This window comes from Halteromyces radiatus, assembly GCF_025201355.1.
Source record: "Halteromyces radiatus strain CBS 162.75 chromosome Unknown BX664scaffold_6, whole genome shotgun sequence".
Classification (NCBI taxonomy): Eukaryota; Fungi; Mucoromycota; class Mucoromycetes; order Mucorales; family Cunninghamellaceae; genus Halteromyces; species Halteromyces radiatus.
The window spans coordinates 1,412,345-1,437,437 of record NW_026251692.1 but is presented as its reverse complement, the minus strand read 5'-3'; the positions used below and the strand labels follow the sequence as shown (position 1 = coordinate 1,437,437).

At 33.2% G+C, this 25,093-nt stretch overlaps 12 protein-coding genes across 12 annotated transcripts; 4 read left to right on the top strand and 8 right to left on the bottom strand.

Annotated features, from left to right (window-relative positions):
• Positions 1-91: 91 nt before the first annotated feature.
• On the bottom strand, positions 92-2,625 carry BX664DRAFT_338291 (uncharacterized protein; the record flags this gene model as incomplete). The annotated part of the gene is made up of 3 exons (XM_051546402.1): positions 92-659; positions 726-2,339; positions 2,492-2,625. 3 exons carry the CDS (start codon positions 2,623-2,625, stop codon positions 476-478), a joined length of 1,932 nt encoding a protein of 643 aa, XP_051398410.1. The 3' UTR covers positions 92-475.
• Positions 2,626-3,259: 634 nt separating this feature from the next.
• On the top strand, positions 3,260-3,911 carry BX664DRAFT_351749 (40S ribosomal protein S23; the record flags this gene model as incomplete). Its single annotated transcript, XM_051547662.1, has 2 exons — positions 3,260-3,588; positions 3,644-3,911. The coding sequence occupies 2 exons, from the start codon at positions 3,260-3,262 to the stop codon at positions 3,909-3,911; spliced, it is 597 nt and encodes a 198-aa protein (XP_051398409.1).
• A 653-nt stretch (positions 3,912-4,564) lies between these two features.
• Positions 4,565-5,787, top strand: BX664DRAFT_283940 (class gamma glutathione S-transferase 2). The gene is made up of 5 exons (XM_051541614.1): positions 4,565-4,733; positions 4,805-5,017; positions 5,081-5,292; positions 5,386-5,454; positions 5,523-5,787. The coding sequence occupies exons 1-5, from the start codon at positions 4,682-4,684 to the stop codon at positions 5,601-5,603; spliced, it is 627 nt and encodes a 208-aa protein (XP_051398408.1). The 5' UTR covers positions 4,565-4,681; the 3' UTR covers positions 5,604-5,787.
• A 372-nt stretch (positions 5,788-6,159) lies between these two features.
• Positions 6,160-7,681, bottom strand: BX664DRAFT_387642 (uncharacterized protein; the record flags this gene model as incomplete). Its single annotated transcript, XM_051549397.1, has 4 exons — positions 7,645-7,681; positions 7,287-7,540; positions 6,866-7,218; positions 6,160-6,670 (listed from the first exon to the last, which is right to left on the bottom strand). The coding sequence occupies exons 2-4, from the start codon at positions 7,536-7,538 to the stop codon at positions 6,160-6,162; spliced, it is 1,116 nt and encodes a 371-aa protein (XP_051398407.1). The 5' UTR covers positions 7,539-7,540; positions 7,645-7,681.
• Positions 7,682-8,055: 374 nt separating this feature from the next.
• On the bottom strand, positions 8,056-10,907 carry BX664DRAFT_300647 (uncharacterized protein). The gene is made up of 4 exons (XM_051542352.1): positions 9,717-10,907; positions 9,430-9,630; positions 9,210-9,355; positions 8,056-9,128 (listed from the first exon to the last, which is right to left on the bottom strand). The coding sequence occupies exons 1-4, from the start codon at positions 10,868-10,870 to the stop codon at positions 8,173-8,175; spliced, it is 2,457 nt and encodes an 818-aa protein (XP_051398406.1). The 5' UTR covers positions 10,871-10,907; the 3' UTR covers positions 8,056-8,172.
• Positions 10,908-11,032: 125 nt separating this feature from the next.
• BX664DRAFT_283934 (kinase-like domain-containing protein) lies at positions 11,033-12,959 on the bottom strand. The gene is made up of 4 exons (XM_051541613.1): positions 12,674-12,959; positions 11,988-12,557; positions 11,517-11,884; positions 11,033-11,432 (listed from the first exon to the last, which is right to left on the bottom strand). The coding sequence occupies exons 1-4, from the start codon at positions 12,943-12,945 to the stop codon at positions 11,158-11,160; spliced, it is 1,485 nt and encodes a 494-aa protein (XP_051398405.1). The 5' UTR covers positions 12,946-12,959; the 3' UTR covers positions 11,033-11,157.
• Positions 12,960-13,228: 269 nt separating this feature from the next.
• Positions 13,229-14,691, bottom strand: BX664DRAFT_176674 (uncharacterized protein). Its single transcript, XM_051540013.1, has 3 exons — positions 14,440-14,691; positions 14,269-14,352; positions 13,229-14,166 (listed from the first exon to the last, which is right to left on the bottom strand). The coding sequence occupies exons 1-3, from the start codon at positions 14,507-14,509 to the stop codon at positions 13,244-13,246; spliced, it is 1,077 nt and encodes a 358-aa protein (XP_051398404.1). The 5' UTR covers positions 14,510-14,691; the 3' UTR covers positions 13,229-13,243.
• BX664DRAFT_176673 (uncharacterized protein) lies at positions 14,692-15,444 on the bottom strand. The gene is made up of 2 exons (XM_051540012.1): positions 15,258-15,444; positions 14,692-15,153 (listed from the first exon to the last, which is right to left on the bottom strand). Exons 1-2 carry the CDS (start codon positions 15,381-15,383, stop codon positions 14,875-14,877), a joined length of 405 nt encoding a protein of 134 aa, XP_051398403.1. The 5' UTR covers positions 15,384-15,444; the 3' UTR covers positions 14,692-14,874.
• A 240-nt stretch (positions 15,445-15,684) lies between these two features.
• On the top strand, positions 15,685-17,353 carry BX664DRAFT_360786 (uncharacterized protein). Its single transcript, XM_051548190.1, has 5 exons — positions 15,685-15,937; positions 15,997-16,145; positions 16,219-16,389; positions 16,469-16,661; positions 16,747-17,353. Exons 1-5 carry the CDS (start codon positions 15,790-15,792, stop codon positions 17,145-17,147), a joined length of 1,062 nt encoding a protein of 353 aa, XP_051398402.1. The 5' UTR covers positions 15,685-15,789; the 3' UTR covers positions 17,148-17,353.
• A 31-nt stretch (positions 17,354-17,384) lies between these two features.
• BX664DRAFT_338272 (uncharacterized protein) lies at positions 17,385-19,539 on the bottom strand. Its single transcript, XM_051546401.1, has 6 exons — positions 19,385-19,539; positions 19,246-19,313; positions 19,034-19,192; positions 18,918-18,953; positions 18,584-18,775; positions 17,385-18,500 (listed from the first exon to the last, which is right to left on the bottom strand). The coding sequence occupies exons 2-6, from the start codon at positions 19,297-19,299 to the stop codon at positions 17,661-17,663; spliced, it is 1,281 nt and encodes a 426-aa protein (XP_051398401.1). The 5' UTR covers positions 19,300-19,313; positions 19,385-19,539; the 3' UTR covers positions 17,385-17,660.
• Positions 19,540-19,884: 345 nt separating this feature from the next.
• BX664DRAFT_338261 (uncharacterized protein) lies at positions 19,885-23,316 on the bottom strand. The gene is made up of 9 exons (XM_051546400.1): positions 23,138-23,316; positions 21,924-23,060; positions 21,707-21,871; positions 21,491-21,651; positions 21,237-21,401; positions 21,065-21,140; positions 20,889-20,972; positions 20,695-20,820; positions 19,885-20,629 (listed from the first exon to the last, which is right to left on the bottom strand). The coding sequence occupies exons 1-9, from the start codon at positions 23,156-23,158 to the stop codon at positions 20,000-20,002; spliced, it is 2,565 nt and encodes an 854-aa protein (XP_051398400.1). The 5' UTR covers positions 23,159-23,316; the 3' UTR covers positions 19,885-19,999.
• Positions 23,317-23,890: 574 nt separating this feature from the next.
• On the top strand, positions 23,891-25,091 carry BX664DRAFT_251164 (ectomycorrhiza-regulated esterase; the record flags this gene model as incomplete). Its single annotated transcript, XM_051540296.1, has 7 exons — positions 23,891-23,975; positions 24,088-24,206; positions 24,270-24,354; positions 24,458-24,597; positions 24,663-24,762; positions 24,828-24,883; positions 24,945-25,091. Coding segments are annotated over 7 exons (732 nt in total), but the record flags the coding sequence as incomplete, so codon positions are not given.
• Between the last annotated feature and the right edge of the window lie 2 nt (positions 25,092-25,093).

Genomic DNA, 25,093 nt, shown 5'->3' with positions numbered 1-25,093 from the left:
TGTCACCTGTTTTTTTTTTTTTTTTTTTTTTTTTTTTTTTTTTTTTTTTTTACTTTTTTTTCTTTTTTTTTTTTTTTTTTCTTCCTGAATCATCGCCTTGATCATCAGTTTGCCATGATCAATCAAAATAAGCAACGTACATTTACAAACAACTAAAACTATTTTGGTATTTTCATCACTTTATCTCGTTCATCCATTGAGGAATTTTCAAAAAAAAAAAAAATGTTACAACGAATCGCCCAAGAGTCTTTATTGTATTGTAGACTTAAAAAAAAAAAAAGATGAATCAAAAGAATCAGAAAACTATGAATATAAAAAAGAAAAATCTATAAAAAGTGAATGAAGATGAATATTGTATATATACAAGTAATGATGTAAACAAAATAAATAAAAATGCAATTCGTATATATATATAAAAGAATGTGAAGAACCCATAGACTTGTCTATTAGGGGTATTGAATTGAACAGGAAGAAACTAAACTATACTATGTTCATTTTTGTCCTTGGGTTTGACTTGTTGCTTCCTACGAGATGTCTTGGTATTGTTCTTCTTCGACTTTTTCTTGAGTTGACCATTTTGTTTCATTTTCTTGTAATCCACATAATCGTTCGGATGCAAGAAGATGCATTTCTTTCCAAATTGACATGTTTTTCCATTTCTATCAAAATAAACAAAATATGAATAAGAATATCTTTTTTTTTTTTTTTTTTTTTTTTTTTTTTACCTGCACTCAATGTAGGGATGATAATATTTGCAATGATTGTTTGTACATCCTGGCCAAAATTCACACCTAGATTTATACAGAGGAATATAAGGTTGTAGTTGTTGACCAATACGTTCCAATCGAGACATGTCTTGCTTAGGTTTGTTGTAGACTGGTATCATGAAACTAGAATCCAATGCATGGTTGACTTCACTTTCCTTTGTCGATACGCTGATAGCCGATCCAGTTGCCAAGACATCTTCTTCCTGCATATCTGTTGTTGTTTGCTGATCATCAACGGCCTTGTCAACATCATCTGCCTTTTCCACTTGGTTATTGGGTTCCACCTGATCGACTAATGGATCGAAAAGTTCCCCTTGATTGGCAACTTGCACTAAAACAGTTTGTACCTTCTGATCCATTTCCTCTTGATGATCTGCCTCTATATCATTGTCCTTTTCCATCTGTCCTTCTAGGGATTCGGTTTGAATAGCCGTCTTGTCCAATTCCAATTGCTCGCTACTATCCATCGACTCTGTTTGTCCAATAACTTGTACTTCATCCACGGATGTTGTCGCCAATCCCATTGCTTCATCACTGTTGTCATCCTTTTGCATCTCGACAGAACTTGAGTTTTCAAGAGACTTGGTTTCATCTTGCAAACATCGCAATTCCTTTATCTGTGTGAATGACTCGTTGTTATCCGTTTGTTCAGTATACATCAATTCTTCGTGACGTTCACTTGTTGAATTTTCATCATTCATATAGTCATTCGTTCCATTGATGACGTCCGTCGTTGAAGCAATAACGCCCTTTTCCTTTTGAATTGCCGTCGTGATATCGTTCTTGATAGAAGATAGAGCCACATTATCACCATCTGTAATAGTCATAGTAGTAGTAGTTGTTGTTGTTGTTAATTCAGTGCTCATACAATTGGTAGTGTCGTTTTCATTCGCATTTGTGATGAACGTTTCAACTTGGTCAGCATCTTCAGCTTGATCCACCTCTGATTGTTGCTCCTGTTGCCCTTTTCTGGTGGTTTCTGCATCGCTCATTCTATCATCAGTCAGTATCATCCCAATAGATTCGTTGTTCAAGTTGATATCATGTCGTTCCTGGAATTCCACCTGATCCGTCACTGCTACTGATTGTGCCATCAAGTTTTCTTGAAGATCATTTGATGATTTCATTGTAGTATCTTTGTTATTCGTCGCGTTATTTTCCAAGGATTCCTCTTCGTTGTTGCTTGTGCTATCCAAAGTCGCCCATTCGTGTTCCATAACATTCACTTTTTCATTGGCAAGATCACCTTTGTCCGCTATTATGAGAGCATCCTTTTCCTTTTTGATAGAGGGAGAGTCCAAAGTCTGTTCAGTAACACCACCCACAGCAGTTGAATCTGTTTCCACAGAGGACGTAGAGATATCGGATAAAAAGTCGGGCACAGATTTGTCGTGATCGTCCCCTTCATCATTAAGTACTGATAAGGAAGTTACAATGCCAGTGGCAGCAGCAACAATAGTAGTAGCAGCAGTAGAAGTGATATTGTCGTCCTGAGGTTTCAATTGGTCTGTCGTGTGTGCAGTTTCAATGGTAGATTTGGATGCATGAATTGTCGAAGTAGGTGGGACTGATCTATCTTTGTTGACAGCAGGTTGAGACTGAGTTTTGCCTAGTAAAGAAAAGAAGAAGTAAAAGAAGAAGAATAAAAAAAAAAAGAAGGAGTAAAGGAAAGAGTATGAGAACTTGAAAAGTAACAAACTTGATCAAGGAGAATTAAATATTACTTTTTTTTATTACCTTTGACGAAGATATAATAAATACCAAAAGTGACTATAAGAGTCAATACTATCGAATCAACATATCTGGCTATTAAACCAACAAATTCGTCTGCATTGATGTCAAACAGAGAAGTCATCATCGAACAAACATAAAAAAAAAAAGGTTGATAAAGAAAAGAAAGAAGAAAAACAAAAAAAAAAAAGGACAAAAGCCATTTTTTGAAGGAACCAAGAAAGAAAGAAAAAAAAAAACATTCCATTCACGCTCCGACTGTGTTGACAGGAACCTTCATTGAACTGGTCTCCTATTGACAACCATCATGATGGATGGATTTTTCAGATCTAAAAACAAATCTGTTTTTAATTTAACATTATAAAAAAAAAAAAAAAAAAAAAAACTAAATAAGAAAAAAAAAAAGAAGTAGACTTTCCTTTTTATATATGAAGAAAAGAAAAAGAGAAAAAAACATTGTAATATATCATAATTTGAAACTCCTTTGCCGGCCACCGCGTGTGTGTGATCATAAATTGAATTTTTTTCTTCCTCCTCTTTTGCTACCTTCTCCAAAAATCTATCTTACAATATGGGTAAGTCGAATCAACTACAATTAGTCGAATGATCAGATAAAGTAACAACAACATGTATGATGGAAAATCAAAAATCGATTGAATGAATGAATGGATGGATGGATGGATGGATACATTCGACATAACAACAAAATATTCTTTTTTTTATTTTCTTTTTTTCTCCCTCAATGGTGAATTCATAAACAAATGTACAATGACAATAATCTTCACTCGACATACATAAAAACAACTTCGAAAACCTCTTTTATAGTAGTACATTTATTTCCATTCACATCTGTTACTTTATCTGGGTTCACTCTTGATCAAAAACTGATAACACTATTATCGACCACTCACTTCTTTTATATATATATAGGTCAACCTTCTGGTTTGAATGCCGCTCGTAAGTTGCGCAACCATCGTCGTGAACAACGATGGGCTGACAAGCAATACAAGAAGCGTGCCTTGGGTACTGCTTTCCGTTCCAATCCTTTTGGTGGTGCTTCTCATGCTAAGGGTATTGTTCTTGAAAAGATGTAAGTGAATAAATAAGAAAAATATGGATAAAAAGCTCACCTTTTTTTTTTGTAGTGGTGTCGAAGCCAAACAACCTAACTCTGCTATTCGTAAGTGTGTCCGTGTCCAATTGATCAAGAATGGTAAGAAGGTTACTGCTTTCGTGCCCAATGATGGTTGTTTGAACTATGTCGACGAAAACGATGAAGTCTTGATTGCTGGTTTTGGTCGTAAGGGTCGTGCTATTGGTGATATTCCTGGTGTCCGTTTCAAGGTAGTCAAGGTCGCTGGTGTTGCTCTCATTGCCTTGTACAAGGAAAAGAAGGAAAAGCCTAGATCTTAAATTATGATTAGTTTAGTTTTATTGTACTTTGCTTCTATCAATAAACAAATAGTCTTGGTTGATATCTTTTCTTTTATGTTCATCTTTTTTTTTTTTTTTTTTTGATGGTTGATGATAGAAATAGATTGATCTGTCAGGGTAGAACCACTCTTATTGATCGATCCATCGACGTGATAAAATAAATCCTTGACAACGATCATGTCCCGAAGAGGTAACTGTTGCTAAACATGGAAGGATGATCATCACCTGAACCATCTATCTGGAACTCTAAACAAAAGGCGAAAAAAAAGAAAAAAAACTTCAACGGGGAGTATATCAAAGGAATGAATATGATACTATTAGAACAAGCCGAGTAAATGATGATGATGATGATGATGGATGATGATGAATATTAAGTGATCTTTGACTACTAATGTCTTTTTTTTTTTTTTTGATTTGTTAATGAAACGTTATCAAGGTTACGCGTCTTGTCATGACAAAGCATAACCTTTTAAGAATGACAAGCAATATCTTGCATCACAATGTGGCGCAGCACACGAGGGTCTAAACCATTCTAGTAATATACAGTGGATGATCGTTGCGTAAGTTCACTCTTGCGTATGCTCACTCTTGCGTAAGCTTGTTCTTGCGTAAGCTCTTTGACATGATAGTAGGCTTACGCCATCCGAATACTGACAAAAGAAAAAAAAAAAAACTTTACGGTTATAAAAGGAGGATGTTTTTTACTCTTTTCTTTGCTCTATTTATCACAAAAATTTAAAATCAACAGAATGACCATCACTTCAGTCAGTCTCCACTACTTTGATCTCGCAGACAAACCTCGTAAGTAATATTGAGTATAGTCCATATGACATCTTAACTTTTTTTTTTTTTTTTTTTTTATCTGGTTATAGCTACTGTTGGTTATGGTGAAAATCTGAACTTGTTATTGAAAGATTCTGGTATTGACTACACTTATGATAGATATGATCTATCTGGTTGGCCAGAAATGAAAGCTGATCTGGCCAAAAGATCGGTGCTTCATCCTACTATGCCCTATGTAGAGGTTGATGGAAAAACATTGGCTAAAACAGTGCCAACTATGCGTTATTTGGCAAGAAAATTAGGTATATATATAAAAAGAAGATGATCATCATACTTTTTTTTTTAATTCATCCAATTTTGTTTAGGTAAATACATGGGATCAAATGATGATGAAAATTATATCCTTGAATGTGTTGCCGATTCCGTGAGAGATCACTTTGGTACATGGGTTGTTCTAGTCAGATGTGATGATCAAGAAAAATTGAAGGAACATTTTGAAAAGGACACCATAAAATATCTGGGTATTTATGACACTATCTATGGTCGAAATGAAGGACCCTATATCTTGGGTGAAGAGGTAATTATTTTATTTTATTTTTTCCTATTTTCATCTAAATATTTACCCTGTTGTGACTAAACGTTTGCATTTTCTTTTAATGATGTTTCTAAGATCTCCTACGCTGATTTCCTGGTCTACCATATGTTGGATGATGATTTCATTGCTTTGAAGCATGTTGAAGTAAGTGATGAATGGAATAAATAAATAAAAGAGTATTAAATGGTTTCATTTTTTTTTTTGCTTTATAGGACTATCCCAATGTTGCCAAATTCGTTAAAGCTTTCACCAAACGTCCCAATCTTGCTCCCTATTTTGATTCTTTGAAATAAAATAGTTTAGTTTCCAGCGTACTATTTAATCGTTTGTCTTATCAATAAATTATACTTTCAAGTTGCGACAGTACTTGATGATGGATGATTAATTAATTGATGTCTATAAAGAATAGTTGAAATGACAACAACGACAATAAAACAGCGATGACAATTATAAATGTGTTACAGCTTTATTAAAAAAAAAAAAAAGCAATGTAAAAAAAAAGGATATTCTATCATATTAGATTAAAACTAACCATCAGTAAAAGGATCAATCCAGATGAAAGAATAAGAGCCCATTCATATTAATATATTGAATTGACTCCATGATTAAAGTTGAATGATTCATAAAAATAATGATGGACGTTGTAGACAGAAAAAAAAAAAAAGAAAGAGGATGAAAGAACAGTGAGAAATAAAAGTAAAAAAGATCATCCGTATTGATCATCCAACCAGCAAGTTCGATGAATCCAGCATTCTTAATGGGTGTAACATGTAGAGATTACCATATGTAGATAAAAATAATATCACTTTTTTTTTTTTTTATTGAGGATCAAAAAAAAAAGACTAATAATCAAATACTATCAAAACATAAAAACTGGTCAAAAATATCGTGTTGTTGTTCAAAATAAGAATGTTGATCATCGTTCAACCTTGTGAGACAGGTAGACTTGGTTTGTCCATCATATGATAAAGATGAATGAGATGTATCCATAGGAAAGCACGTCGCTTCTAATCTTGCTTGTTCTCCCGATAAAGAATCTTGCCAGAATAACTGTTCATGTGATAGAAAAGAAGATGAATAGGTGGATGGAGGTAGAGGGTCCAAGAAAATAGGCGCCACTGGTGCACCCGTTGTTGTCATCGTTGTATCTAACTGTTTCGGTCGTTTGTAATGATAATCCACATCTACTCCTGAATCATAAAACGTATCCTCTGGTTCAATGGAGGAGCCTCGTCTTTGTTGCTTATATTGATACTGTTGCTGATAGTGGTGGTTATCTTGTCTATTAGACTCCAATCGTTTTCTTTTTCTGTGATTGGTTGCGTTATCCAATAGCGATGATGCTGTCGTTGTGGCTGTACTTGTTCGGTAGCGAATGGTATGAAACATAGAGAATAATGAACTTGGTGGTGATGATGATGATGAAGTTGACGATGCTGTTGTTGTCGATGGTGATGATGATGACGATGATGATGATGATAAAGAAGATGACAATGACGGTGAACGTGAATAAGGATGGCGATAATGATAAATTTGTTTCCATTGATTGTTAGACTTTTCCTTGATAGATGTGTGTCCATCCATTGCCTTCTTCTTTTTCTTATCGTTTTCATGTTGATAATCTTCAGGTCGGGTAATAAACATGGTAGATGGCATCAATGTAGTAGTTCGTTTGAGAGAGAAATAGGATGAAGAAGAGTTTTTGTTTGTTTCGTTTTCTTGAGTAGACCATTCATTACGTCTAGTAGCTTGTCCACCCATTTTGGTTAAAGCATGAATAAAATCAGATTCAGCTTCCTTCAATAATTTCCAATAGCATCCTTTTTTTCGTTGATTCTTATCTTGAGTAGGTCGTTTTGTTTTGCTAAATGTTTTTTTCTTGAGAGACAAGTTATGTCGGATAGAATTCTAAAAAAAGAAAAAAGAAAAGAGTCTAAGAAAAGAAAAACCAAAAAAAAAAAAAAAAACGTGTTTACCTGCCATCCACCACAACCAATCACATAATATGGATAATGTTTAGAAATCCAATGATAAACTTCATTTAAAGTCAAACATCCATGTTCACTTGATAAAAGAGCATGAGCAATCAAGGTGGCATAGGTATAAGGCGGTTTTTCTTGACTACAGGATGGTTTCCACCAAGGTATAATGATTTCTTCTTTAGCATGATTTGTTCGTTTGTTTTGTTTTGTACACATGTCGAATGAAAATTGGTCATAGGTCGTCATTACTAGATGAAAATCAACAAGATTTTTTAATAATATTTCATTTATGATTTGACTCTTTTTTTTTCTATTTCTTTCTCTTTCTCTTTTTTCTTTTTTTTCTTTTTACCTGGATACACGTGTGTATGTTTGTGCTGTTCTCAAAAGAAAAAATTACTTACAAAAAAAAAAAAAAAAAGAAGAAGAAGAAAAAGAAAGAAGAAAAGAAAATTAAAAGAATAAAGTTGTTTTTTTTTTGATATGCCGCGCAAAAAAAAAGGGATATTCTCTTATGTGATACAAGGCGTTTTTCTTTTTTTTTGTACACTGTCGAAACAGAGCATGATGCTCTGTTTATATTAACTATTTTATCATCATGCCTCCATTTCCAATAGTCAAAGATAGTAACTAATTCAACCTCCCCCCTTTTTTTTTATGTTAGTCATATAGACAGATGATAACATAAAAAAAAAAAAAAACAAACAAACCAAAAAAAAAAAAAAAAAAAAAAAGAAAAGGCAACAACCTACACAATGCTTTTCTCGGAAGCTATCCGTGCATCCAAGTAGTACAAAAGAGTAAAAGATACGAACTTTTTTTTTTTATTTTCACATATTTTCAGTAGTAACTAACTAATACAAATAGTACAAAACTATAACTATAAACTACGCATCATATATGCCACTTGGTCAGCAAAGAAAGGTACTAGTTGAGGCAAAACCTTCAATGTCGGAGGAGTCAATAAAAGTTCATGGGCCAATCCACTGGTAGGGGTATCACCAACGTTATTCTCATCCACCGAGTCTTCATCATCCGAATCCTCTTCCATATCCAATTCAACCATATCTTGAATCAAGGGTGCTAAACCACTACCAGAACTAGGTAGGAACTCCAAAATATCTTGTGTTGTTCGATCATAACCACCTTCCATCGTTTGAATCAATTTAGCTTTTTGTCTTGCTAAATGTAATTCCTTTCGTTGTTGATAATATTGATGTACTTGATCAATTTCTTGTTGAAGAGTTGTATATTGATCTGCTGTTACTAAAGGAGATGCTTCCACCAAACTTGCCATATCTAATTTTTCTTCTTGTTGTCCTAATCCATGTATGGCAAAGCTAGAAACTTGATCCACATACCGTAAAAGATCATCAAACAAATGCGTGGTGTCATTAGCATGGACATCATGCACAAATCGGTAAAACTTTTGCTCATGTCGTTGCACCAATTCTACAAATGGCTGAGCAGTGTTGTTGATATTGCTCACATCTAAACTATCCAAAAGTTTGATCAAATCATCCAAAAAGGCTGCCATATCGTTCACCGAGTCACCAATATTAGCAGACCTGTATACTTGAGCAAGAGGTTGATAAAAGATCGCAAACAAGTCCTTGATCAGTTCTCCAGTCACGCCTTGAAACATTAAAGTCATCATCACTTCATGTTCACGTTGTCGTCCATACAGTTTCCATAAATGATATAATTGTTGGACTAGTTGTTTGCTTTCTTTGTTTTGATTCACTAAGGCCACTTTTTTGATCTGTTCTGGTGTAAGTTGAGGTAAGATATCTTGATTTTGTAATAATGCAATCGTCTCTGCAATAGGGGTATCCACTATAAGCATAAAATAAAGAATTACATTAGTCTTGTGATCCTTTTTTTTTTTTTTTACTCCTTCCTATAATATGAACTTACCACCAAGTTTTTCACCATCTGGAAGTAAAGTTTCAGTTGCATTTCGAATCTTTGTACATAAGCTAGGATCATTGATTTGTTTTTCCAAAGCATCGATATTCTTTTGTAACTCTTTGGCTTGATCATTCATATTGACCAGGATAATTCTGCAGTAATTTTTTTTTAAAAAAAAAAAAGGTAAGTGAGAAGACATGTATATTCCTTTTTATTTACTATTTACCTTTGGAATAAACTACGTCCACCAAATGGTTGGGCCAAAAACAAATCCAGTATACCTTTGACCATAACAAATGGATTAGATACCTTGAGAATTTGAGCAATAGCACGATAAGGCATCAAAGAATGGGTTCGTTTCAGGTTGGCAGTATTTTCTACAGCACGATCTGATGTCAAGAATTGCGTATGAAGTACAAATGCAAAACTATTTTCCAAAAAAAAAAAAATAACAATAATTGAGTTTTCGATTACTGTCTTAATATATATATATTTTTTTTTTATAGTACATACTTGATTCTACCCCATTCAAATGCTTTTCGAAGAGAATCAGGCAAATCTTGAATTTTGTCCGTTTTCTTGATAATATCAAAGATTTCCAAAAGTCCACCAGGACGAACGATTTGTTTCTTCAACATACCCAACAAGTCATTGAGTTGATCCATTTGCGCATCCACTTGTTCCCTGAATCGAGTTTCTTCATCTAAACGTCGTTGATCCATTGCCAATCGTTGTTCCACATCCAATTTTTCCTTTTCCGTCAATTCGATGGTATTACTAGTCAAGAAAGTTTCAAAAATATCACTTTTGGCAAGACGAGAATGGTTGGCGATTTCATGTAAAAACACACGAAGTAAAATGCGATCCTTCTCACGATACAGTACTTGTTCCTTTTCATCATCCTTAGTTTGTTGGGATTCATAAGAGGCATCATGAGCTTTGCTAGGCACAGGAGGGATATCAATGGTTGGGAAGGCAGCTTGAAGGTCATCATGTAATTTTCGGAAATCACCATGTCGATGGGCCACAACATGAGTAGTTTGATCATAAGTAACACGTACCAAGAATTCCGCATGAACTTTTTCGCGTAATGTCCGTTTTTCTACAATGTCGCGTACACCAATAACGTTGATATCCAGTCCCTGGTTTGCCCCGATCCATTGTAAATAGTTCTGTTCATTTTCGTACATAGTGAGCTTTGTTTCGGCTTCCTTGGATAAATCATCTTTTTCGTCAAAGGGTTGTTGTTCAGTACGAATGGTTACATTGTTGCTGTTGTTATATTGGTCATCTTGAGTAGTCTTGATAGAAGCACATAGAGCAATGATAAACATTTTTTCCATCTTGTACATGAGTACTCGACGTTGAGAGGCAGCTTTGTTCTTGGGTGTATAAGTATCCAATTTCACTTTGCGAAATTCATCCAGGAATGTTTGACATTTAATCCAAAACTCGGATTGAGCGTTATTGCCTTCTTTCTTCAATAAAGGGAAATCCACAACAAAGTTTTGGAAGAGATAACGTAAAAAAGGGAATTGTGAGTTGTCGTCTTTAGAAAACAGTTCATCTAGTTTTGGTGTTTTCTTTAAACAATTTAATTCTTGTTGTAACTGAAGTGTGATCAATTCTTTTTTCAAATAATGTGCTTGTACAGGGCTAAGTTCCATTATATTTTGTGGTCAGGTTTTTGAGGACAAAAAAAAAAAAAAAAAAAAAAAAAAAAGAAAAAAAAAAAGAGGGAAAACGGAAATGGAAACAAAAAGGGGTAAGATTTATACTTTTTTAAAAAGGTTTCGGCTGTAATAAAAAAAAAAAAATACAAAAGATGGGGAGCATTAAAAAAAAAAAATATGTATATTTTATCAATCAAATCTAACTAACTTCTAATTAACTAATAAAACTATGAACTATATAAACTATGTATACTATATATATAAATACTACAAAAATATTATCAAACAAGCCATTGATGTTTCAACATATCCTTTGCACTTGATCGTTTGGCCATATCTACTTCCAACATTGGTGATAAGAATTCACTAATACTATCCGCTTGATCGGGTGGCATAAAATAGGTATCATGAAGCACATCGCGTAAACGGCGGTAACGAAGGTTCTTGGCATGTCGGAGTTCACCCTTTTGATTGAAGAATTCTCTTGAATAGTCACCACCAATCGTTAATGTTCTTGGAACCACACGCGTCAATTCAATGATTTTGGCCAAATGATCTATATATTCAAGAAGAAAAAGAAAAAGAAAAAAAAAGTTAAGTATTTTGTATTGTCTTTTTTTTTTTTTTTCTAATCACTTACCATCATCTTTCCCATACTTTGAATCTGATTTAGGATCAAATAGATAATCACCAGTCAAAAGTTCAAATACCAAACAACCTAAACTCCAAATATCCGCACGATCATTCCAAGGCATACCAACAATGACTTCAGGACTTCGATATTGTCTTGTTTGTATCACATGGTTAAATCGACCATCTGCTCTACACGCATTTCCCAAATCCACCATCTTGACAGTAATGCGATCATGCCAAGCATCATCATATTCATCCTTCTTTATTATGACTGTACAATCTATTGCTGAAGATCGAACAATTCTTGGTGTTGGTTGTGATGATACGTTCAAGTTTAGTGTTGATAAATGATTCTCGAGTGTGAATGAAGTCCCACTATAGAAATAAATAAATAAAAAAAAAATGGTAAATCATCTCACACACACATTCTCTCTCTCTTTTTCAATTCCTATATTTTTAATCTGTTTCATTTCTTTACCTTTTTCCTGTAATAGGTGGATCTTCAGTCCGTTTTTCCTGTCGTTTCGTTTTACGTTTAACCCGTCTTGAAGAAGATGAAGGAGAAGAAGGATCGATAGGAGAGATAGGTGTATATGGTGCAGTTATTGTTGTTGTTGAAGATGGTTCACTATTGTTCAAATAAGTTTCGACATCCGGGATCCATATCAAAATATTTTCAGGTTTGATATCAGTATGTACAATACCACAAGTATCATGTAAAAACGCCAATCCTTCCAAGATTTGTCGAGTAATTCTTTTTACCATAGGCACCGGTAATCCTCGATAATGAAATCGTTTCATGACTGATAAGAGATTTTCCCCCAATACTTCAAAAACCATACACACATGTTTTTCACCGTTGTTTCCATCTGTTGTGGTATCAATCCAAAAGTGATGTAACAGTTGTGCAACATATTGATGTCCGTTTTCTTGTTGATTAACTGTTGATGCTTGTTGGGCTTGTTCTAATAATTCAATTTCTTCTAAAGCGCTCTTGCAAAAATGAGGATCGGATTTCACAATTTTGAGAGCTACATGTTGATTGAGCCTAATAGAAATCATAAAACAATGATAACTGAGTATACCTTATTTATATCTATCTTGTTTTCAGCAAAAAAAGTGAAACTATATTTCCTTCTATATATATATATATATTTTACTTACACTGTATCTTTTGCTAACCAAACTGTAGAGAAGTATCCCCAACCCATCTTTGCTTTGATAATATAACGATCGTTATCAAAAGTATCACCGATCTGTACCACATGATATCCACCTTGTCTATAATCATTGATGTCTTCTTCATCTGAAGATGTTATCGAATCTACTAATGCTTCTTCATCGGTTTGTTGTTGTTGTTGTTGATAACTATTGAATGATAAAGGTGAAGTATGAGTACTGGCTATAGGTGTTGTATAGACATGTAAATTGGACATCTATTAAAGATATAAATTTAATATGTAAATAAAAGAAAAGAGGGAGGGAAAAAAAAAACTCTCTTTTTTTTTCTCTTCTTGATTTGGGCTGAACCCCACCCACTCCCTTTTTCAAATTCATTCTCAGTTCAGAACCTATTTTGCAAAAACTTGTAAACTGATACCTCCCCTTCATTTGCTCCTAATATTATATAAATCATCGAATTATTTATAAAAAATGTTTTTATTTTATTGAATATGTAATACTAAAAAAAAAAAAAAAAAAGTGAAATAAAATATAAAAAGGGGAGGAGTAAATCTATAAAGAGCCTTGAGCCATAATTACCTTAGTCAATGGACTATCACGTTTAGCAAACCAGAGATACACTTCACCAATATCTTGCAATTCATCCATATATTTTTCCATCATATCCACAGGTAAAGGTACATATTCAGTAATGAGTTGGTTTTTAGCTTCCATTTCTTGTTCGAATTCATCATTTTCCAAAGGTTTCTTGTCAAAGTCATAATAATTCAGTCGATGAACGATCTTGTTACCCGAAGTACTACCGTGACTGAAATCCTTTCCGTTCCTAGCCATAAAGTTTACTGTATTGCCCCAACCAATAGAAGGAAGTACATATGCATCGAATCCATATTCATTCATCATTTTGCCCACAATACGTTTACATTGAGCTACAGATCGTCGACGCTTTTCAGCAACATCCAAACCTTCTTCAAAAGTAACATCCCATCGATCAGGAGGACCAAATTCAAGGACAGCATGTTCCACCAAGTTATTTTCAAATAGCTTTGAAGCAGATTCTAAAGCATGTAATTCAAAACCTTCAACATCAATCTTCAAAAAGTGAATAGGATCTCGGAGGCTAACACGTTCAGGTATCACCTTATCAGTCTTGATTCCTTTCTTTTCATCTTCCAAACCCTTTTTCAAAGCATTGGCATATTCAGATCCAAGTTCTTCAGGAGTCATCAATGTCTTGCGATGAGTACGGCCTTGATTGAAGGTGTATAATAAATCATAACTAGGAATAGCATCCAAACGAATGGTTTGTGTAATGATAGCCGAATTGGCATTGTTGTAATCCAGAGATCCAATACCTCCATCATCTAATTCGAATCCACTCATGTGTAATTCACGATATCCATCCAATACTGCAAATGGAAGTACACGAACACGGTCGGAGATTTCATTAGTACGAATACCAAAATTAATGACACCTAAGAAAATCAATAAAAAAAAAAAAAGAATCAAAGTTTAATTCATTTGTCGATCTTTTTTTTTTTTTTTGAAGTCATTCAAAAGATATGATGTTAACTTACTTCGTAAATGAGTTTGAGGTTCAAAAGCAATAGCATGAGCACCACTGACACCAGCCACCATGGAGAATAAACCGTGATTTGAACCTTAAAAAAAAGAAGGAAAAAAATAGAGTAAGTAATCTAGAACATCCGAGGTGAATATATAACTATTATTTTTTTTTTTTTTTGTACCAGCATCAACCATCATCAAGGGGGTAGTTCGATTGGGATCACGACGATGAACACGAAGAATCCATTTCATCAAGCTGTAAATACGATGTTCACGGTCATAATGATTTACTATAGATTGAAAATGACCATCAGACGCAATGAAGACATTAGGTTTGCTATTGATCTAAAAAAAGAAAAAGGAGAAATGAGTTTCAAATTACCATGTAGTTCAAATAACCCCGCCTTCCATTTACAAATGTCTTTCCAAGCCAAAATAAAAAAAAAGATCCTTCTACTACTTACAACACCAAGTTGCCATGATTGAGCATCTTTTGAAAAAGAAATTGATTTTTCTTCATTATTGAGCCGTAAAGTAGTCTTATCAGCAGTAGGTGCCACTGTGTTGAGATCAATAGATAAATCCAAGTGGGTATCTATCAATAATAAAAAAAAAAGTCAGTAAATGGATCTACAATAAAAATAAATTCTATTTATAACTTGATTACCTGGTAAATACGTGTCAGGTTGTTTGGGAGAATCCACCATAGGAGGATATTGAAAACCATAAAGGTTGGCTTCAGTTTGAGCATGAGCGAGTAAGTCAGCATGAGCAGGAGGTGGAGGTGGTGGTGGTGGTTGTTTGTCAACTACAGGAGGTTGTTGATGAGCAGCTGGTGGTGGTGGAGGAGGAGGAGGCATATCATGATGACCTTTTGAATGATGTTCAAAGTTTTCCTATTAAATAAAAAAATAAAAAAAATAAAGAATGGTCAAGATGGTATAAATAAAAAAGATGATAAAAAAAAAAGTATAGAATGTTTTCTGTTTTTTAAAGCTACCTCATGACAAGTACCGAGTTGTTCACAAGAAGGACGAGGATGGTAAGACCAAAAGACAAGATTACCAATAAAGAAAGTCATCACCAAGGCTAAAAGCCATGTTTTAGTACAAAACCATAGCTTCATTCTTGTTTATTTAGTGAAAACAAAAGAAAAGAAGAAGAAGAAGAAAAAAAGAAAAAAAAAAAAAAGAGAAATGAAAAAAAAAAAATAAAATTTAATATTGTGATTGGACGCCCCGTCTTATTAAACTTATAGCATTTTTTTTGTTTCAATTACCGCATTGATTCGGTTTCCTTTTTAGGATAGGAAAACTCCTGACCTTCAGTGGTGATCCAATCATTCTTTTTCTCTCACTGCTTTATTTATTTCGTCTTTTCTCACCTGTTTCAACTTGTTTTTTTTTTTTCTCTTTTCTTTTCTTTTTCTTTTTTTTTTCTTTCTTTCTTTTAAAGGATTGAGTTTATTGTTATTATTAATATTATATGACAGGTTGTTTTCACTATTATTTTTAAACCTGTTTTACGCGATTATGGGTTCAAATACTTCTAAAGAAGATAAAACTGTGGACGATGGCTATTTACATACTTTAGGACTTTATGCCAATGTTACTCAAGATTACGATAAAAAGACAATACGTAAATTGATTACTACAAGAAAACTAGCACCCTTTTACAAAGGTAAATATATATATATATAAAATGAATATAGACTTAAAGGTTCTTTGTTTTCTTTTAAGGTCTAGACGAAGTTGTTAGTAGTAGTTCCAATACTTTTATGGAAAAATCACCTTCTCCACCTTTATCCTCGTCATCATCCACCAGAAATAATAATACTAGTCAAATGTATTTATATTCAGATGCAGTGGAATGTCCTATTTGTTTTTTAGTAAGTAAAATAATATATAAATATTGTATATATATGATTTATTTATTTTTTTTTATTATTTTTTGATCTGTAGTATTACCCTTCCAATATCAATTATTCCAAATGTTGTGATCAACCTATATGTACAGAATGTTTTGTTCAAATCAAACGTACTGATCCTCTTTTACCAGCATGTTGTCCATTTTGTGTTCAACCTAACTTTGGTATTATTTATCATTTTGCATCATCTATCACCCATCCTCAGGTAAATAAAAAATAAAAAGAAACAAGAAAACTTTCTGAATCTAATATATTATTATTATTTTCTTCTTTTATTTATATAGCGACATTCAACATTATTCCCCTTCAATATTTCTTGTCATCATGCGATCACAAAAAACGTCACTACCCGATCTAGTTCTGGTTACGAATTATCACCCGATCAAGGTCGATCCTCACATGGTTCATTACAGAAAACTAATAGTCAAATACGACGATCTTTAGTAAAACAAAAACCATCTATGATAGTCCTAGCTGGTAAATTATATATTATAATGATGATTTTTTTTTAAAAAAAAAAAAGATTGATTTATTGATGAGTTTTTTTAATGTGGAAAATTAGATCATATCCGACCAGACATCCAATCAACCACAACAACAGCCACAACAAGATCATCATTACAATCAACCAATTTGGAATCATCCTTACCGTTAAGACGATATTATGCTACGGATATGACTATGGAAACACCTAGTTTTGAGGAATGGATGATTTTGGAAGCTGTACGGCGATCGTTACAGGACCAACAACAACAACAACAACAACAACAACAACAACAACAACAACAACAACAACAACAAGATTCAGTAGATTATAGTGATCGTCATCCATTCTCTTCTTCTCCGCCTCCTCATACTACTTCTCCTCCTTCGTCTTCTACTACGACTTCTCTTCCTTATGGTCAACGTATGTCTACTGCTGCTACTGGTCTTGCCTCAGATGAATCTTCTATTCTATGCTAAGTTTTATCCATTCAAGAAACGATACGGTGTTGTACATTTTTTTTTCTTCTTCCTTCTACATATGTACATATAGTGATAATGATATTGATAGCGAAAATAATAGTAGTCGTGGTAGTAGTAACAGTAGTTTATATATATATTACATATACATAGTTTTTATCGCTCACTCTTTTTTTTTTTTATGAATAAAAATATATACCGCCTTTTTTTATTATGTCTAGTCAAAAATCAATCAAATTTTCATGAAACAACAATATATATTTTTTTATTAGAACGATTTTTGGAAAAGTATAGAAAGGATAAAGAAACATGGAGGAAATTGTCATCATACATACATGTATAATAAACAAGATATGTATGTGTTATGTGGATGGTAAAAGAATGAAGAGAGAGAGAAATGATACAAAGGAAAAAAAAATTAGTATATATAATATGTACGTAAATTTGATATAAACAAAATAAGGGGGGAGGCTAAAAACTTAAAAAAAAAAAAATAAAGACAAGCAGCCCTAACTAAACCTTGATTTTCTTATTGTTATCTGAATAAACCGATGCTTTTCGTTTGACACAACCTTGTTCCATTGTTTGTGGAGTTGACGATGGTGATGATGTTATTGCAGTTGTTGTTTCCACTGTTTCTGTTGCTGCTGTTGTTGTTGTTGTTGTTACGGATGGTACTGATGATGATGATGTTATTGTTGTTTGTGATGGAACTATTGGCCATTGGAACACTGTACCATGAGGTAAAGAATTAGAAGACATCGGGGAGTTGGTATTGTTTGTATAATAAAATTCAGGATAAAATGATGATGGACTGGGCAACATATTGTGAATCAACTGTGAAGGTAGACTTGCAGATATGGGTGACGGTTGATATTGCTGAGGAGTACCAGGATTGGAAGGCCAGTTTTTATATTGTTGTTGGGAATGAGTTGATGGAATCCATGATGTCTGAGAAGGAACAAAAGGAGATATCACAGATCGTTGTTGTTGTTGTTGCATAGGATCATAAGTTGTATTGATCGCTGGAAGAGTGGAGGATAGATGATGCTGAGAAGTTGTGTAATTCAACGACACAGATGCAGGTGTTGAATATAATAATTGTTCATTGCCATAAAAGGTAAGTTTGTCAGTTTGTTCATCAGTGATAATGGGTCGCGTTGGAGGAGTCAAAATATTTGGAGCAGGTGAAGAAGATCGAGATGATTGTTGATGTTGTTGTGGTGAAGATACTGAAGATGATGATGATGATGGGGATGATGATTGAGTGTTTAGTGGTTGTTTTGATTCTCCATCTATTAATAATCCTGGTGTAGGAGGAATACCATTATTGGGTGTTTTATAAAATAATGTCTACAAATTCAAAGATAAGGAAAAAAAAAAAAGTCAATAACCAATAATTATATATTTATATTTATATATTTTAATTTTATTACCTTTGAGTATTTAGGATTTATCTCTTGATGACATTGATCAGTTGAAGGAGTTGATACCAATGATTTTTGTAATGCTTGGCGTTTCACAATGGCTTCTGTCAAATGTCGGTATTGATGTTGAGAAATGTTTGAGGTCTTTTTGCTATCAATGTCATTGTCCAATCCAAGATCCGTGATCCCATCATTTTCAAACTAAGAAATAAAATAAGGAAAGTAGGTATGTATGAGAAACTAAACGAATCATTCTACTTGATTGATTTGTTTATTGTTTTTTTTTTTCTTCTTTTTTCTTTTCCGCAACCAGGCCACCCGTTTACCATATCTTATTACTTACATCAGCATTGTTTTTAGTTTCATGTGGTTCGTTGTACTACATCAATAAGAATTCAAGGGTGAATATTATTACAAAGCCCTGTTTCTCTCTCTTTTTTTTTTTTTTTTTTTTAATACCTGAGTATACTTCATCAATAGTTTATCCATATCATCACTTGAATATTGTACCAATTTGTTATTTGAATTGAATATCATCAACGCCACTTCACAATTGCACAAAACGCTGAGTTCATACGCCTTTTTCATTAAGCCATGTTTCCGTTTAAGAAAAGTCACCTGTCAAAAAAAAAAAATATGAGTATACTTTATTAGAAGAACAAATAAAGTACCTGTTTATTGCGTTCATCTTCAATAGGTTGAATCTTGATCTTCCTTCTTCCCATCTTGGTGTGAATAACTATAAAATAAATATATATATTTCTATTATGAGTTTTTCTGTTTGTTCCTATTGTTCCTTTTTTTATATACCTTGGTGATAACTTTTTGTGCAATGAAAACAAAAGAAAGTACAATCAAGAGAGAATCAATACAAGAAGGATCTCCAAAAAGTAGATTAAAAGTAATAAAGGAAAAGAAAAAAAAAAAGATAGGAAAAAGAAAAGGAAAACAAAATAAAAAAAAAATAGTAGTAGAATATTAGACTTAGAAAAAGAAAACCTGCCTTTTTTTTTTTTCTAGAGGCGCGCGCCCAGTTCATTGGCTCCCAAGCCCAAACCTACACGGAGGATGAAATTCAAAAGAGGAGCCCAATCCAAATCAGTCAAGTCGTGTTGCCATGCACACCATTCTTCAATTACACAAAAAATACATAAAAGTCAAAGAAGAAAAAAGTCATTTTTATTGCATGATGATGATTGAATCCCGATGGTTTACTTTAAACAGAAAAAAGCATAACAAACAAAAGAAAAAAAGTTTCATTTTTGTGAAAAATATATATATATATATAATTTTTTTTATTATTATTATTATTTCATATACAAATGGTAAGAGAAGACAAAAAAGATAAGTATAAACACAAATAATAATAATAATAATATAACTAACTAATGAATGAATGATAATTTGTTGTTTTAAGGTTCCACATCAGGGCCTGCCCCATGTTCTTATCCTACCTCTACGATCTGTTGTTACTATACTATCATGTCGAAATATCAAATTCACACAAGGATCACCATGAATTGTTCTAACAGTACTTGGTTGTAATAATGGTACTTGTGTCTTGTTGGCTGCTGGATGTAATGTTGGCATCATTGAATGATATGCTTCAAATGCTGTCCCAAGATATTCTGCTTTGCTCGGTGGTGGTGGAGATGATGATGGTGAGAGATGAGGTCGATGAAGTTGATTACCTCCAGATACACTAGATGATGATGATCTTTTCTTAAATCCAAAACTATGATGATGATGTCTTTGTTGAGATTTCCGTTGTGATGACTGCTGTTGAAAATGTTTTTGTAGAGTGACTGGCTGTGGAAGATATGGCCGAATAGGACTAGTTGGAGAAGCAGTAGGACTATGAGGTATTGTTGATAATGGATGACTTGCAGAATGATTGGTCATAATATCATTTGTCACCGTGGGTTCTAACGTACCAAGTCTATCAAACATTTGTGATAACATGGGTGTTCGCGTTTTCATATTATCTGCTGCTATGAATGAGAATCGATGGGTATCCTTGGGACTTCGTGGACTACTTGAAGTGTTACGATGTTTCTATATGTTTTCATAAAAAAAAAAAAAAGTAAATCTAAATATTATTTTTCTATCAAATTACTTACGTTTTTTGGTCGATGAAGAGCGCTAAAAGAAAAGTCCCATAGTATCAATTTACAGTCTTCGCCAACACTACCAAATCTATAAACTTTATCATCACAACGATAGGCATCAAATGCTACATTTGTCACCTGAAGAAATAAGGTTAATAAAAAGATTTTTTTTTCAGTTTCTCTTTTTCTTTTCTTTCCCAGTTTACCCATGATTTATGGCCTTGGCATCGTGCGACAATTCTTTTTTCCGTAAATCCCCATATTGTTACTAGATCATCTTGTCCACCAGTCTAATACCAAAAAAAGAAAAGAAAAAAAAAAAGATTGTAAATTTAAAAGTGAACAATCACCAGGGTATCTTTTATTTTTTTTTCTCACTTACCAATAAATACCTTCCATCAGGACTCCATGCCACACAAAGGAAATTCCCATAGTAACTAGTGAATATGTCCAATAACCTATTGAAGAAAAATAAAGCAATAAACAAGTAGATATTAATCCATATACAAAGATACTATCTATACATATATGTGCGCCTAGTGTGGCCATTTTACCTTTCTTGATGATAATCCATAATACGTAAAGTTCCATCTAATCCAACAATAGCAAGATGAATACCATCAGGAGAAAATTCAAAAGTCCCTACTCCCTTTTCAACGACTGACCAATGAGAAACTGGATTGTACTTTGCACTTTTGTGAGGACGAGTAGCATGGAATCTATAATATTATTGTTGTTGTTAAAAAAAAAAAATCAAGTTAGACATTTTTCTTAGTATATGTAATTCATTGCTTTTTTTATTTATTACTGTTGTTCTGCCCAAGTACTGGGAGCCATTGGAGTGAATGCTTGATCCTCACGATCCTTGTCCAATATCAAGATACTACCATCAGAAAAAGAAGCCATAAACAAATCTTCAGAACCCGGGATCCATTTCACATTTGTCACAGAACCACGTTTCATATTTCCCTATATAAGAAGAATATCAGTCAAGAAATAAATAATAAAAAATAAACAGACTTACATCTTTGTTCAAACGAAAATACTTGCTTGTCAGAGGATCATACCAAACACAATCACCAGAAGAAAAACCAATGATGACATCTATATGTTCACTGCATTTTGTCATCAAGTTAACATCATGACAAGTAGGATAAGCTTTGGTAAATACAATTCGAGACAAAGGATCCTAATAAAAATAAATAATGATTAATTTTTTTTTCAACTATATTAATATATACCTTTGGTTTTCCTTTTGCATCCATCCATAAGAAACTTGTACCAATATTGAAGAATAAAAAACTATCATCCATTGTTCGATTTGCCAAGACTTGAGCCAGTCTATCATGTATAATCATCCGTAATACAAAACTTGATTTTGTCTTTGTTAAATTGTTTTTTGGTTTTCGTTGGGGTGAATGTAAATAACGTACACTATTCCGTCGAGAAAATAAAGCTGATAATGAGCTGACACTTGATGATAAATCAGATATGCCATTCCCATTTGTATTGTTGATAACGGATCCATTTTCACCTTGAGAAGAAGTGGATGATGCTGTGGGAGAAGCATTGGTATCCAGAGCAAAAAGAGGAGAAGACAAGGAAGTAGGATCGGTATTTGATTGATGATGATGATGATGATGGTGAAGATGATGATGATGATGGAATGATGTGGAAGATGTCGGAATCGGAGTAGCGCTTGATGAAGGCTGAATACCAGTAATGGGAAAAGTAGAAATAGCATTGTTGGCGGGACTGGGATTGGTAGTGATGGTGGGAATGCTAGAGATTGGTGTAGTACGAGAATGCGGCGGTGTCAACTTATCATCTGGCTGAAAAGTAGAGGAAGACGAGTCATAGGATCGAGAAGTAACATTGGGAATAGGTAAAGCTGTTGACCTGGTAATACCTATATTGTCTAATGGTGCTACAGAATAAGTGAGTGATGTAGAATTTACCGTAGATTGTTGAAATATCAAAGGAGTTGATGGTGTATGAGTTGTTGTTGTTGTTGTTGTTGTTACTGGTGGTAATGTAGTATTTGATGAATTTGTATCGTCTTCTTGGTTATACATACGTTCACCAGAAGAAGCAGGTGTAGGGGTAGATAAAGTTGCTGAGTCAGTAATGGAAGAAGTTGCTGAAGAAGACTTGGGTGCTTGCTTAGGTCGTACATCCAAAATAGTGGCCCGAGTACCAACTGAAAACTGAGGAGCAATGGTATCAAAATGAATATCATGTACTAGTTGGTATGTTCCTTCAACAGCATGGAAGTTGTCACAAGTGAATTCTTTATTACTTGGTGGACAAGGTTTCAGGAGTTTGGTAAGATGAGACGTTCGATTTGGTTGTGGAGACACTGGATTGGCCACTAGCGCCTAATATATCAATAACAAAGTTTATTTTTTTTTTTTAAAAAAAAAAAGAATATTTTTTTTTAGTATTTTCTACTTACCGTTTGTAAATAACCATCCATACGTTTTCTTAATGTGTAATAAATAAAAGTTTTAAAATACACATACAACCAAAAGGAAAGGGAAAGTGACAAATATATATATATATATATAGAAGTATTACTATAAACAGTAAAGAAGAATACGCTGGTATAAAAATATATATATATATATTTGAAGGAAGAAAAGAGAAAAAAAAAAGAAGGGAAAAAAATGAGCATTTACAAATTATTAAAAAAAAAAAAGAACCCTTTGATCAAAAAAGGCTGTGACTTGCGAGTCCAATTAGATTTGAGCCTCTTCCATTCCGACAAATACACCTTCCCTCCCCCCCATCCTTTTACTCTGGGGAAGAAGGATTTTGGGGGGTGGGAGAGAAATAGAAAATCGTACTAAAGAGTCCAAAAGATATCTCCCAAAAACAACTAAATTCAAAAATAAATAAATCTATTCCAAAATATAAAACTAAACTATAATTCACTGACTTTTTTTTTTTCGTCCCTGAATTCATATCTTTTCTTTTTTTTTTCTCTGGGGCAAAAAAATTATATGTGCAAAAAAAAAAAAAAAGCCTAACAAAAAAAAAAAAAAATCACATCATTCAATCTCCGGAGATACACCTTTGATCTTTTTTTTTTTTCCTCCTTTCTTTCTTCACTTGCTATTTCTCTCTTTCTTCTTCTTTTTTTCTTTTCCCCTACTTTCTCTCTTTATATATGACTACCATCAACATTCAAAACAAGTCAGGAGAAACCATTGTTGGGATTTTAGAAGAAAAACCTGAAAGAGATCTCACTAGAACAAAACCTCGATTGATATTGATTGCTCATGGAGCCTTAGGTAATGTTATTTCCCAGGATTATAATCAACTATAGTGACGGGATTGACATTTTGTTTTATCTTTATTTATTTATTTATTTATTATTATTATTATTATTATTATTATTTACAGGACATAAAAACTATCTTTATCAACGACTTTTGGCTGAAAAGCTTCCTTATTCAAGTTTTCGATTTGACTTTAGAGGCAATGGTGATAGTAGTGGAGAAGCTCGTTATTCTAATTTTGCCGTAAGTTAATCAAGAATAAAAATGGTTTTTATTATGTATATTAATATATTAAACATTAAACAGGAAGATACTGAAGATATTTATGAAGTAGCCAATTATTTTGAAAATCAAGGTTATGAAATTTGGGCATTGGTTGGACATTCACGTGGTAAAGAATAAATGAGATGATGATATCTTGGGGAAAAATCATGTTACTCATAAATATGCTATCTGTCATGTTTGAATCCTTTTTTTTTTTTGTTATTATTTAGGATCTGCTTCTTGCTTTAAATATGCTACTACTTGTGAAAAACCTTTGGCTCATGTTGTGAATGTCTCTGGTCGTTATGATATGAAAGATTCCACTACTTTACCAAATCTTCCTGCTAACAAGAAACTATTACAAGAGCAGGTAAATCTTATTTGTTGCAAAAATTCATATACTCAACTTCTTCCCTATTCTTCATGTGTCACCAGGGGTACTTTTTATGGTCTTTCAAGAAACAAGGGAAAATCCTGGAAACCAAAGTGACGGTAAAGGAAGCCGAAAGATTTGCCAATTGGGACAATTCTCATGGTAAGTATGAACATTCATGATAAAATATATTTATATTTATATTCTATTACTTTTCCTTTTTATAGTTGTTCGTATGCCTAAAACGACCAGTGTTTTGACTTGTCATGGTTTAGCTGATACTGTAAGTTAGAAAAGTTGATATTAGTAATAATTATCTTCAATTCTTTATTATTGTTTTATAGTTGGTACCTCCTTATAATGGTGCTCTTTTTGCTAACAAGATTTCAACTCATACCCTTCGATTGATTCCTGATGCTGATCACAATTTTACTGGAAAAACTGAGGAATTGGTGGATATTATTCTTGATTATTTTGAACAACATGAAAAAAA

Bases quoted from the DNA above. Each gene is read 5' to 3' on its own strand.
- BX664DRAFT_283934 (XM_051541613.1), bottom strand. From the start codon at position 12,945: ATGTCCAATTTACATGTCTATACAACACCTATAGCCAGTACTCATACT. The intron at 12,558-12,673 runs GTAAGTAAAATA...GATTTCTATTAG, and splicing joins TGGTTAGCAAAAGATACAGT to GCTCAATCAACATGTAGCTC. The intron at 11,885-11,987 runs GTAAAGAAATGA...TTATTTCTATAG, and splicing joins CCACCTATTACAGGAAAAAG to TGGGACTTCATTCACACTCG.
- BX664DRAFT_283940 (XM_051541614.1), top strand. From the start codon at position 4,682: ATGACCATCACTTCAGTCAGTCTCCACTACTTTGATCTCGCAGACAAA. The intron at 4,734-4,804 runs GTAAGTAATATT...ATCTGGTTATAG, and splicing joins TGATCTCGCAGACAAACCTC to CTACTGTTGGTTATGGTGAA. The intron at 5,293-5,385 runs GTAATTATTTTA...GATGTTTCTAAG, and splicing joins CCTATATCTTGGGTGAAGAG to ATCTCCTACGCTGATTTCCT.
- BX664DRAFT_338272 (XM_051546401.1), bottom strand. From the start codon at position 19,299: ATGGGAAGAAGGAAGATCAAGATTCAACCTATTGAAGATGAACGCAAT. The intron at 19,193-19,245 runs GTACTTTATTTG...TTTTTTTGACAG, and splicing joins AAGATGAACGCAATAAACAG to GTGACTTTTCTTAAACGGAA. The intron at 18,954-19,033 runs GTATTAAAAAAA...TTATTGATGTAG, and splicing joins TATTGATGAAGTATACTCAG to TACAACGAACCACATGAAAC.
- BX664DRAFT_338261 (XM_051546400.1), bottom strand. From the start codon at position 23,158: ATGGATGGTTATTTACAAACG. The intron at 21,402-21,490 runs GTAATAAATAAA...ATAATATTATAG, and splicing joins AGTACTTGGGCAGAACAACA to ATTCCATGCTACTCGTCCTC. The intron at 20,630-20,694 runs GTAAGTAATTTG...GAAAACATATAG, and splicing joins CTCTTCATCGACCAAAAAAC to AAACATCGTAACACTTCAAG.
- BX664DRAFT_176674 (XM_051540013.1), bottom strand. From the start codon at position 14,509: ATGAAATGGATTCTTCGTGTTCATCGTCGTGATCCCAATCGAACTACC. The intron at 14,353-14,439 runs GTACAAAAAAAA...CTTTTTTTTAAG, and splicing joins CTTGATGATGGTTGATGCTG to GTTCAAATCACGGTTTATTC. The intron at 14,167-14,268 runs GTAAGTTAACAT...TGATTTTCTTAG, and splicing joins ACCTCAAACTCATTTACGAA to GTGTCATTAATTTTGGTATT.
- BX664DRAFT_360786 (XM_051548190.1), top strand. From the start codon at position 15,790: ATGGGTTCAAATACTTCTAAAGAAGATAAAACTGTGGACGATGGCTAT. The intron at 16,146-16,218 runs GTAAGTAAAATA...TTTGATCTGTAG, and splicing joins AATGTCCTATTTGTTTTTTA to TATTACCCTTCCAATATCAA. The intron at 16,390-16,468 runs GTAAATAAAAAA...TTATTTATATAG, and splicing joins CATCTATCACCCATCCTCAG to CGACATTCAACATTATTCCC.
- BX664DRAFT_176673 (XM_051540012.1), bottom strand. From the start codon at position 15,383: ATGAAGCTATGGTTTTGTACTAAAACATGGCTTTTAGCCTTGGTGATG. The intron at 15,154-15,257 runs GTAGCTTTAAAA...TTTATTTAATAG, and splicing joins AACTCGGTACTTGTCATGAG to GAAAACTTTGAACATCATTC.
- BX664DRAFT_300647 (XM_051542352.1), bottom strand. From the start codon at position 10,870: ATGGAACTTAGCCCTGTACAAGCACATTATTTGAAAAAAGAATTGATC. The intron at 9,356-9,429 runs GTAAATAGTAAA...AAATTACTGCAG, and splicing joins GGACGTAGTTTATTCCAAAG to AATTATCCTGGTCAATATGA. The intron at 9,129-9,209 runs GTAAGTTCATAT...TTATGCTTATAG, and splicing joins AGATGGTGAAAAACTTGGTG to TGGATACCCCTATTGCAGAG.